Source organism: Hyperoodon ampullatus (assembly GCF_949752795.1).
Source record: "Hyperoodon ampullatus genome assembly, chromosome: 2".
In the NCBI taxonomy this organism is placed as follows: domain Eukaryota; kingdom Metazoa; phylum Chordata; class Mammalia; order Artiodactyla; family Ziphiidae; genus Hyperoodon; species Hyperoodon ampullatus.
The window spans coordinates 184484914-184498094 of record NC_136915.1 but is presented as its reverse complement, the minus strand read 5'-3'; the positions used below and the strand labels follow the sequence as shown (position 1 = coordinate 184498094).

General features: G+C 36.1%; 1 protein-coding gene across 2 annotated transcripts in view; it reads right to left on the bottom strand.

Moving 5' to 3' along the window:
• USH2A (usherin) overlaps positions 1–13181 on the bottom strand; it is a gene marked incomplete at both ends in the record, with an annotated part of 756807 nt that overhangs the window by 124596 nt on the left and 619030 nt on the right. For both annotated transcript variants that reach the window (XM_079697601.1, XM_079697602.1), the window contains 2 exons: positions 652–814; positions 2237–2395. In XM_079697601.1, the coding sequence (XP_079553727.1) occupies positions 652–814; positions 2237–2395 (322 nt within the window). The remainder of the gene's footprint in view (positions 1–651; positions 815–2236; positions 2396–13181) is intronic.

Sequence of the window (13181 nt, the reverse complement as noted above, 5' to 3'; positions counted from 1 at the left end):
AAATGCCCATGGAACCACCATATCTCTCTCTCTTACTCTCTTTCTCCCCCTCTCATTCTCACTCTCACTCTCCTCACTTTTTCTCCTTCTCTTCCTCTCCCTTCTCTTTCCCTCTTTTCTTCCTTTTAGGTGGCTACACTTAATTAACTCTGCATATCATGGTGAAAAGAAGCTGCATTAACACCATCTAGCCAGGTGAGTGGAAACCTCAAAACAGAAGGGGAACTGCAGAGTGAAAAGTGCCATCTTTTAAGGATGAGAAAAAGCCTTTCCAATCTCCACATACTAGGTGGTGGGATATAATTAGAATTTTTGTCCTAGACCTGGTTCTTCCTCTGGAATGAGTATGTCTCTTGGTCAATGAACCTCCAGAGGACAGCTCTACCTTTCCATCAAAGGTAAGCCTTCTTGGGCTATGAGGTCTCATCTTTCAAAGAGGGCTCAAACAAAAATGTTACATGGTAGTTGTGGCTTTTTTCCTTGGATAATGTGTAGAAGTTTCCAATACCAATTTTAGTTTCTAGTAGGTGCTTCAAAACACATGAATTCCCATCAATTCCCTTATGGAAATAGAAAATGTATTTGATTCTACAGTCCTGGAATAGTACACATTCTTAAATAATCAACAATAATAGTAATAGTCAATGTTACCTGTGAATAAAGTAGTTGATGATGACTCCATTTGGTTTTTTAGGTGGCGTCCATTTAACCACTATGCAAGCTGATCCCAGTGCCTTAAGAACAGGAGAATTTAGATCCATGGGGGCTCCTTCAGCTGTTTTGACAAATATCCTACTGCTAACTCCACAACCTCCTTGAAAAAAAAGAAAACCAAGACCTTTAATAATTTGTCAAGCAGCGAAAAGAGTTACATGTACACACAGAAGGGTACGAATATCATGACAATTATTTTATCTGAAATTTTGTATACACACAAATTTTGTAAACATACTTTAGACTAGTATTTAAATCTCTTCAGGATTTGAATATTTAAATAAGGAATCATTTTTGGGAAATCCATTAATTAACCACATTTTTATACAGGCATAGACAATAAAGCTTATGCTTGTCTGAGCTGAGGTTTCTCTAATTTACTGCAGTTATTCTAGCCAGAAAGTGAAAATGTGTTTCAATTTCGTAACTGTATGTGTGACCTGAACATCATGTATGCTCTTAATAGTATCTTATTTTTGCTAATATTTAAAAATAATGATTATTTCCTCAACACACAGAAGTCAAACAATGAATTTGAAGGATATTGTTTCTTCACAGCATAGCTTTAGGGACATGGAGAGACAGAAGTTGATTTTTGCATTTAAATCAAGAAAACCTTAATTTAAAGCTATTTCCATGTGGATTAGCTGAAGAGTGGATCAGGGAAAGCAATACTCTTCAAACAAAATGTCTGAGTCTGGTTTGTAGAGACAAGTGGGCAAACTGACTCAATTTCAGAGATGGAAGCATAGCAAAACTGCAGACCCCCTAGTCCTAACCAACTCTACGGGAAATAGTATTCATTTGGAAACAGAAGTTCTTAAGGACAGGAGTTTCATGTTGAGTATAAGGTTGATAAATTTCTTTAATCTAAGGTAAAGCAACTTGTATTGAGTTATACTTCTTCTCTCTTAGCAGTTGGGTGTTATATATTATATAACACCTGGAGGTATACAGGAAGTGAGAGGGGCTCTTCCTTAGGACCACACAGACAGATGACGACTTCATTGACCACTAGCCTAAGCCATGAATCTCAAGGTGACAGGTTAGGTACATGAGACAGGTATCAGGGAAGCACTGTAAAATATGTTGATTCATTTGAGTGTAACTCAACTTCTAAATAATGTCTCCCTTCCTACCCTCCCACCCCTAAATAAAACTGAAATAGAACCAAGGTGAGTACATTTCCTATGAGATTTTTGTAATGCCTATTTTGTTTTATATTACCAATGATTATTGTATGTGCTCTAGGTGTTTTTCTTTTAAAGGGCCTTATAAAACAAGACTTTGCAAAACCACCATTTTCCTATATTTAAATATTCATGATTTAATGTGCAGAAATGCATAATGCTTCACTCAGTGCCAGGCTCTGATTTGTCTGGGTAAACAGTCCAGTACCAATAAGAAATGAAATGTTAGTCTTTGTATTTGAATTGAGAATCTATTCCTTTTAAAGGAATTTTTGTTTAAATAAAATACTTCTAATAAAAAAACCCTGGATGAGTGTCTGAAAGACTTTCACCATTTTGACATGCTTGTATCCTTGTCTCATACTGTGTGGATGGAGCCAAATTTTCCAGAAGGATGGACTGATGATGACCAGCAGAGAAGATCAGAGGTGCTACACTTCCAGCGTTGAGTAAGACATTGTACTCCACAGGTATTTTGGGAGTGAGGATCCCTTTAAAGAGAGAGAGAATAAAAACATGTATGTCTGTTTGGTCAACAAATGTTCCTCTTTTAAGAAAAATGTACGTTTCAAATTTTAAACCTAAATGTATACTAGTGCTTAATATAGCGATTAATAACTGCATGAAACTTACGTTGGAAAACATTAGAATGCCTAGTCCAAAAGTAAGAAATGTTTATCACCCATTTTCGAAAACAAATTAAATATAATAATACTATTCAAAGATATACTCTAGAGGCAAATAAAAACGAAGGCCTATTTCAAGGCAAATAAATACAAGGCAATTAGAAATGGTCATATATTTTCCCTAGGCTTACTTACTCTTAAAGTACATAAAAAACCCCACCAGTTTTGCTTGTGACAATAATTTTTCTGTAGGCATTGTGTATGCATCTCATCTGACACGGATCCTTGACATAATAGCCCATAAAGTATCCAAATCATAGTCTACCTAGAGAATTCCCAGTGCATTAATTATTGAGTCAGGACAGTCCACTCTGTCAGTGAGACTTATGGACCTAAATGTATATGAAATTTGGGATCAAAAACTGTCATCTTTCACAATGCCTCCTAAAGAAAGAAGGTCCGGTCAGTTTAGCCTCTTCACAATCTATTCATAGAATTAAGTGCCTGTAAGGTTTATTTGGCCATGAACAACATGCACACTTTCTTAAGGAGAGATTATGAGCCTTGAATGAAGAATATATTGAAACTTTAGGCCCACTAAAGTTTCTCATTGATCTGACAGCTTCTAACATGTGGGCTTCGTTACTTACCTTTGTAATACTTAAATAAGTTTCTCTGCTACAGAAACAAGGAAATCTACAACACAGGACTAAAGAATGAGGTCTAAAGAATGAAATGTGGTTTTGCTTTTGGTAGCTACAGCTCCAATGTATGAGGGGCAGAAGAGCTAGTAAATACCAGAGGTGTTCAGTATTTTGTGTAGGATGGATGAAAACAAGGAGTCTCTGAAGGAAATACTGATCCTCATCAGAAGGACTCATCAGTCATTTCCTTTGGAAAGGTGCTAGATGGTGCTGAATTTGGCAACCCAGGCTGAGAATTTTAAGTTTAAATTTACAGCATCCTAGTTAAACTGTTGCTTTTGTCCTTACAGCTTAACTTACTGTTATTCTATCATCGATTCCTAAATTCTTCTCTCTGGCTTTATACCTTTCCTCATGTTCCAGATTTGTATTTTGAACAGCCTCCTTCCCAGAGACCTCAATCTTAAAAGGTCCAAAAAAGAATTACACTATTTTCCACTCCCAAACCTGTTATTCTTCTTTGGTTTCCTCTCTCCATTTCCCTACGCTGGAGGCCTTGGAGTAAGACCCTTAGAGTAGACCCTGCCTTCTTCACTCTCAAGCTCAAGTGACAAGTATATTCTATCATTTGTTTCTTCAAGAAGTTTGGGTTTTATATATAATCAGTGAACAATGGATTGAAAACATGTGAGCCAGGAAGTAGGGTTACCAGTTGGAAACTGGTTGCATGGTTGTAGCAATAACAAAACAAGGACAGCATTTCATTGCATTCCTGTCTTATGCCAGGCAACACACATTATCTCATTTCACATCACTAGAAAGTCAACTTCATACAGCTGGGGACTTTGTTCTTCTCTTGAAGGTAGTTTCAGTGCTTAGATTTTAGTACAGAGCGGTAGCACAAATGTTGATTGAATGAATGAATGAAACCACATGACAATATTGTAAGGTAAATATCACTACCATTTTTTAAAATGAGAAAACCAAGGGCCAGAGGAGAAACCTGTTGCAGATATCACACAGATTAATTGGGGTGGCCAGACTTGAACTCAGGCCCATTTGATACTAAAGCTTATCTCTCTATATTTATGCTGTCTCTTGATAATAAAGACTTGGATTAGGACAACCGGGGGAAAAAGTGAAAGGATAATTTTGAGAGAACATGCATAGACAGGCAGAACAGGTCTTGGAGACTGATTAGATACAGCGAAAACAGTGATGGAGGAATTAGAATTACCACTGATGGAACGAAATTATAGGTAAATACTTAAAGTTCTGAAGAGCAGGTTTCCCAAACCAGGATACACACACCCTGGACATTTGTGGACTTTTGTCCAAGTATTTTTGGAGAAAAGGACAAACATGTCCCTCTTTCCCAAAATCAATTTGACTTGTAAAATTTGTGAAATACACAACTCCCCTGCCCAAGCTAGGGAAAACCAGCAGAATTCCGCTATCCCTTGTTCACAAAAATTGGGTGTGGATTTTTCTCCCTAAAAAGCACAAGACTAGAAATTTTTATGTGTAGTGAGTGATGGGAACTTTCTCTACTCAGTTTTTTTTAACTCTATCATCACTTCAGAGTGAACTGTACACCAGGCGAAAAAGTTTATGCAGACATAACCAGTGTGTTGAACAAGTACAGATACTATTCGTGGTGCAGTCCAAACACAATTTAATTTTTGTCACTTACTATTGCTTTAAAATGAATTTATTATGTGTAATCTTCCTCAGACATGGGATGAAAAGTTGTCTAGGACCATGATGCTTCCGCTCAGTCTCAGGTAATAGACAATTCTATGTTATTTTTTTCAGATATCACAACAAAGATTAATATCTAGAAAATTTAAGTAAATTCATTTTCTCTTTAATGGTATAGTGAGTACATGTAATGAGCTCATTTAGAAGATATTCTTCAAGGCTTAATTCTCAATTGCAAGACAAAACTGGGAATGTTTTTACTGCTCCCAACAAGACTGCTATAATTACGAAGTTTGAGAGTTGTATGAAGGGGGTTGACTACAGGGAGCGTTGGAGACTCTGAATTTATTAATAGGTGAGGAAAACTTAAGTACTGTATTAGAGGTAAAATAAAGAGCAATATAATCAGGTTCCCCCCCCCCCCCCCACTAAAGACGTTCTTTGGGGAGAATTGCTCGAGGTAGTAAAAGAGATTGAAGAGTGAATCAGTACCCTCTTGGTTTGCAATTTGACCTTTCACAGCAGGAAGATATGCTTATGGGAATATCCATCCAGAGTATCTTGGCATGTCACAGCATCCCACCTCAGATTTGGGGCATTTCTCCTTATCGTTACCCTGACATAGTCTATAAAGCAGTGGGCATAAAAGGTTGCTGTTTGTACACACATATATATGATGAAATGAAGAGAGGAAGAATTGCCTGGACATTGGGGTCGGCTTTCTTCAGACTGACTTAATATCCTGAAATACAACTGTATATCATGCTTTAACTAAAGAGATTAATAGAAAATGCACCCCTGAATGATAAATTATACAATACATTATTTGGGGGATGGAGACAAACACATTGGAATTCAATGCCAAATTTGCATGAATTTTTAAGATAAAAAGACCTTAAAAAAATTGCAAGGTTATGGTGATTGCTTCAGGTTTTTTCCAAACCTCCTGGGATTGCATGTTCATTCTGTCTTCTCTGATCTTAGGGTAGAACTTGTAGAAAAGTTTGACAAACACACATTTGAAAAATATGCCATGAGTCTTGAACTAGATAAACCACAGAATGGAGTCAGATCAAATCCCTCTTCTGCCTTCATTTGTCCCTGGTAAATTACCCACCCTCTATGGATGCCAGTCTCTTCACCTGTAAAATGATGACACTAGTAGCCACATCTTAAAGTGCTGAAAGGATTAAATTTAAAAATGTATGTAAAGCATTTTAGTTCATTACTGCAAATAGAAAGTACTGAAAAAATGACAGACATCTCTACAAAAGGAAATGGAACGAAATGCAAAAAAAACCCCCAAAACCCAGTTATGACACTGTTTTCATGTGCCTTCTAACACTTCTGAACCCATCTTTATATAAAGCTGCTATTCTAATTACAATTACAGCAATGCTACATTGAATCAAGTAAATATCTTTATAACTATCTTGTTACCTAGTTTTATTTTTTACGTATACTAGGATGTGGTCAACTTGTCTTCCTGTAACGATATCCTAGTCTTCATTCTCAGCAGTAATTTAGAGTGGTCTTCCCTTTGATTTGTCTGAGGTTGCACCTCATTATATGTCTTTAGTCTGTACCTACTGGTCTGCTTCCAGTAACTTCTCTGCTTAAAAGGACAGGACTCCTAGGAGGTCAGGGAACAAAACTGTACTTCCACCACATTTCAAATATAGACATAATCTTGATCATGGCTGGTCAAAGCATGAACCCAGAAAAGGTAATTTTCCACATCTTGGTTAATAAATGTCCTTTATACACACCTATGAGGTGTTGAAACAGAAAACGCTCCTTGAAGCTGTGAACATGTCAAGCACTGACATGCATTTATTTAGGAAGAGGGCCCCCTCCACTGTCATAATTTATAGGACAGTGACATGAAAGCCTCCTGTGTTCCTGCAAACCCTAGACCATCTGCAATGAGTCTGAAACGACCTAGCCCCCTGGTATTCTGATGACTAAATGAAATGAAATGGGCATATTTGTTAAAGTCAGCTGGCAAGCCACACGACTTGGTTAGTTCCTGAGTTCCTAAATTTATGTCAGAGCCAGAGGAGCAGTGGAAACTCATGTGAACCAATTTACCCGAAGTGCAAATGGCAGTTTTGTTATTTGGTGTCAAAGTTACCAGTTGCACGATGACAAGCTGCCATAACACATTTTCCTGCTCACTAAAGAACAAGGATTTCGTTGGTTAATATTCCTTGCGAGGCTCCTTTTCATAATTTACAACAACTAGATGCTGATAGGTTATTTAACATTTATGAAGTTAAGATGTAATCAGAAAAACCCTGATTATCTTTACAAATAAAAAAGTTAAATTATTCAACTTTTTTTTTCCTCTGTGGCTTCATTTCACAGCAGGTGAATACTTTACAATGGGACAAGTCAATCAAATAAAGCTTTTCTAAAATCTTTTTTTAGGAGCTGGAACAAGAACAATTCTAAGAGGAAAACTATTAATTTGGTTTGATAGCCACGTTTGCTTCAAACCACGGGCTATGCTTCACATAATGCTTTTAACAAATTAGCCCAATGTCTCCTTTTTAGAGACAGGGGTATCTTGGTTATGTCCTTTGGGGGGCATGGAAGTGAAACCAGACCCTCTTGAACACACATGCATACCAATTGTATGGAAATTTTACGTAGTTTGTATAATAGTTATCATTTTATGTCTCTTCTACCCAACTAGATGGTAGAGTTCTTGACAAGAGGGACGATGTCTCATTCATTCTTCTTTTTAACTCTCAAAATGTCGTGTCGTGCCTCACTCCTGACAGGGGCCCAGTAAACATTTTCACGTTTGTTAAAATGAATAGATGAATCAATCCACTCAAATGTAAATGAATTACATCCTATGAAATTTTAAGCTGCAAACAAAATGATCCTACTGGGTTACTGTATGAACTGCCCTTGAACTACCTTGTCCTCATTTATGTTGCTGTATCTATGGCAATTTTATTTTTAAGTTTTGAATTGGATCATAGTATAATGCAGAAAAAAAATCATTTGCTTTATGTACTGTTTAGTGAAAAAATATAGTACAGTGGATTTGCTCATAGAATTTGGAGTCAGATTCATTGTGGGTTGGCTCTGACACCTATGTGATGAATCACCTAGAGAAAAAAGCTTTTAACATCGAAATTGACTTTTCTCATTAGCAACACAGGGAGAACATTGGATGTACTACACGTTGTTATGAACATTAAATAGATATGTGTTAATCTCTTGGAAAATGCCTAGCACATATTAGAACACAATAAGGTGAGATAAATTTATTAAACACCCAAAGCAAAGGCAACAAAAGCAAAAATACACAGATGGGACTACATCAAACTAAAGAGCTTCTGCACAGCAAATAATGAATAGAATCAATAGAATGAAAAGACCACGTATGGAATGGGAGAAAATATTGGCAAACCACATATCTGATGAAGGATTAAATATCCAAAGTATACAAGGAACCCCTGCAACGCAATAGCAAACAAAACAAAACAAAACATCCAATTGATAAATGGACAAAGGACCTAAAAATACATTTTTCCAAGGAAGACATACAAACGACCAACAGGTATATGAAAAGGTGCTCACTATCAATAATCATCAGGTAAATGCAAATCAAAACCACAGTGAGATATCATTTCACACCTGTTAGGATCCCTATTACCAAAAAGACAAGAGATAAATGCTGATGACAATGTGGAGAAAAAAGAACCCTTGTATATCACTGTTGGGAATGTAAACTGGTACAGGCATTATGGAAAACAGTATGGAGGTTCCTCAAAAAATTAAAAGTAGAACTACTATATGATCCATCAATTCTACTTCTGGGTATGTATCCAAAGGAAATGAAATCATTATCTCAAAGAGATAGCTGCACGCCTATGTTCACTGCAGCATTATTCACAATAGTCAAGGATTAGAAACAACTAATGTCCGAAATGTCCATTAATGGATGACTGGATAAAGAAAATGTGATATATATACAATGGACTATTGTTCAACCTTAAAAAAGATGGAAATCCTGCCATTTGCTACAACATGGATGAACCTAGAGGGCACTGTGTTAAGTGAAACAGACAGAGAAAGACAAATACCTAATGGTATCGCTTATATATGGAATCATTAAAAAAAAAGTTGAACTCATAGAAACAGTAAATGCTGGTTGTCAGGGGCTGAGAGAATGGGGGAAATAGGGAGAGGTTGGTAAAAGGGTGCAAACCTTCAGTTATAAGATGAATAAGGTCTGAGGATCTATTGTATAACACGGTGACTATAGTAAAGAAAAGAAAAAAGAGGAAATATATGAGATGATGAATGTGTTAATTAAATCAATGGTGGGAATCCTTTCACAATATATACGTGTATCAAATGATCACGTTATACACTTTAAAAATATCACCATTTTATTTGTCAATTATACCTCAGTAAAAGTGAAAAGATAAGTGAAGTAATGTAATATGCAAAATAAACTACAAATCATTGAAATGAGTTTTACATTTTCTTCTGAAACTCACCACTACTTGTCACTTGGCTATTACCCTTACAAGAAACCCGAAACAATTACCAAATGTTGAATCATCCCAATTAATGCAACATGAATTCTTTAAAAAGCTTAATGCCAATTTTGACTTTAAATGGATAGTATCTGATGTAATACACTGCAGTTGATGAGTTCACTGAACACCAAGATGCTTAATGTCTACCCGCAGGCCATATTGTGGCTAGCTACCCTTTAATCAAAACTTGATTAATAAAAATCATTTATATTCCTAAGCAATATTAATTTAAATGATTTCTCAGTAGAAGAATTGTTGCCAATTCTTTTCTTTAATGGAATAAGAGATAAATGTGACAGGAAAAGCACCATTATTTCAATATTATGCATTAAGCCTAAATAACTCACCATCTTTAGTGAGAAAAAGCGGGTGTTGAATCCAGTGATATTGCTAATTAGAAGATGATTAAGGGCTAGGATAGATCAAAACAGAGTCATCACCTTGATAAATTAGAAAGTCCCATTATTACCTTCAGAGTTTAAATAATTTTGAATGTTTGAATTCTGAAATGGCATGGATGCCTATCTCCATTCTTAACCTGAGTAAACCATTTATGTCCCATGAAGTATTTTCTTTTTCATTTTTCTATAAGTTTTCAACCACTAAGGTAACATACATCCTTTTTTCTCTTTAAAGTGAATGTGTAAATTCTGACCCAAGGTTCAGAGCTTGTAAAAGATGAGAAGAAATGTTTAGGAATAAACTAATCTGGTTTACGTTGTCTGTAGATTCAAATAAGAACAGCCGGCATATACCCAGTGCCCACTGAATGTGGGCTTCTATAGGAAATCAAGCGTTTGAATAATTTTAAACAGCAGAAAATCCAAAATTTATTTATATTTGCCTGAATGATAAATTTTAGAAGCTTACTCAACATTTTGTTTCTTTAATACTTTAGCAAACATTTTATAAGGACATGTTGTTTGTGTATCATCTGATTTGAAAGTACAAATGATGTACAGAAGAGCGGAAATCTTGGGGTTTTTTTTGAGTTCGGAGGGTTTTGATAATCTTACCGCTAACGTTTGTCAAGTAATAATGAGAGAGAGTAAACCAGGATTTACTTGGGAGGTAAAAGAATGTCTACAAAGGGCTTAAAATAGTCTTTGAATAATCTCTCTGTAGTTATTTGAGAAATGACTCTTTTCCTTTCCCACCTAATTAAAATCTTCCTGGACCTGGAATCTAGTTTTGCTAAGTCATGTCTATTCTTTCTGCACTTCTGGATGGGTCAGTAAAGGCTTCTGGTTACTAGTTCCCTCACGCCTCAGGAGATAACTATTGCCAGGTAGGTAGTTTCCCTTCAGGGGCTTGTCATTTTCCACCATTAATTCTTCTGGTCTTGACTTGCCCCACACAAAAAATTTTCTCCCCAAATCTTTTGGTTTTCCCCAACACCTAGCTCTGCTTCTTGGCCCTCTAGGCTACTATTTGAAAAAACCATGTTGCTCTATCGTAAATCTAAAAGACTTTGGGCAATAAATGGAAAGTAAGATTTGGATTTAAGAGTTAAGCCAAAGACAGGAAGGAATTGCTCTTATAAGGCAGCAGAAGAGCGCAGACCTGAATTTGAATTCAGGCTGTGTGACCTTGAGTAAATTATATTACTTCTTCAAGATTCAAGTTTCTTATCTTAATATTTTGATAATGATATTACTTGTCTACCAGGGTTTGCATGAGAATTAACTGCAGTAAGGCAGGGAAAATGCTTATCAAATTGTTTGGCACATACTAGGAATTTAAAAAATGGCAAATATACACAAGTAATGTTAATGAATATGATATTTATCACAATTTCTCTTCCCCTGAATATTCTCATATATTCTCTGGCCTGAACCCCTTTTACTAACAGGATTTATAAACAATAAGGCAATTTATAGATAACATTGATAATTAACAATGTGTAAACTGAAAGCCCACATAATTGCATGGGTCATTTTCTGTTGCCAGGCAACCACAGAGATAGTTTTCTCCCAGCAACTTACCTGTGTAAGGTCACTCTGTCTTTACTGACCACAAAACAAAATACGGGTGAAAAAAAATCAGTTAACCACTATTTTGGCTTTGGACATTCAAGGAAAACTGGTTTGATCTGCATTTTCAGAGATTTATTGTAATTGACCACTTTTGACCACCCATGATGTGGGTGATCCATGATTACTAAACTTGGAGCACATCAGTGTCATCTGCCGAACTTAACTCTAGCCCAGGACGTTCTTATTCAGTAAACTTGGGGTTGAGAATCCGTCTTTGCACAAGCTTTCCAGGTGATCCTAATGTTCACTCAGGTTTGGGAACTACAGGTATGGACTGTTTTGTCCATTTTTCAGCTCTGTGTATGATGTAATCACTTTGTAATGGCAGGAGGGTATGATGAATACCTAGAAAGCTCTTGACTGTCAGCAAATAAACAACCTCCAGTTGTAACAAGTTTGTTTTCTTCCTGTTTAAAATATATATTTGTGACTATTCAGGAACAGAAAATGTTTTTATTATCCAAATCAAAACACAGCATGAGGTACTTTCCAATAAAATCAACTGTAGATTATACACAAGTCAAAATCATCTCCCTGTTTACTAAGTTCAAAATCCTTCTAGGCACCAGGAAAAAAGTTTAATTTAAGACTTTAATCTTTCCATATATTACAGGGTTTCTGTAATGGATTTTGTGCATCTGAAACTAAAAGATTGACAGGCCTGGATATTATGGATTTATTAACCACTGGTTACATGGTCAGAACTAGTGTGTAAAGCATTTCTACAATATCCCTTAGGCTGGACTGGAATGAACAATTTCTACAAAATTGAGGTAGACAAGAGTTAAGGTGACATTAAAAAAGCAAAACTTGTGCCTATTTCACAATGATCCTTTTCTAAATAGAAACATACTTTAAACAAGAAAATATGATATTGAACTCAAAGAAAAAAATGACAAAATGCTGGGAAATTTGAAAGAAATCTTAAAAATTTACAAACCCAATCTTGCAATATGCAGTTTTATCATTTTGAAAGTGGAGGCCTTGGGACCTAGCAGATTTTGGGGCAAATACATATTTATTTATTTAACATCTTTATTGGAGTATAATTGCTTTACAATGGTGTTTTACTTTCTGCTTTATAACAAAGTGAATCAGCTATACATATGCATATATCCCCATATCTCCTCCCTCTCGCGTCTCCCTCCCACCCTCCCTATCCCATCCCTATATGTGGACACAAAGAAGCAAGCTGATCTCCCTGTGTTATGTGGCTGCTTCCCACTAGCTATCTATTTTACATTTGGTAGTGTATATATGTCCATGCCACTCTCTCACTTCATCTCAGCTTACACTTCCCCGTCTCCATATCCTCAAGTCCATTCTCTACTTTTATGTCTTTATTCCTGTCCTACCCCTAGGTTCTTCAGAACTTTTTTTTTTTTTTTTTTTTTAGATTCCATATATATGTGTTAGCATACGGTATTTGTTTTTTTCTTTCTGACTTACTTCACTCTGTATGACAATCTCTAGGTCATTCCACCTCACTACAAATTACTCAGTTTCTTTTCTTTTTATGGCTAATATTCCATTGTATATATGTGCCACATCTTCTTTATCCATTCTTCTGACAATGGACACTTACGTTGCTTCCATGTCCTGGCTATTGTAAATAGAGCTGCAATGAACATTGTGGTACATGACACCTTTGAATTATGGTTTTCTCAGGGTATATGCCCAGTAGTGGGATTGCTGGGTCGTATGG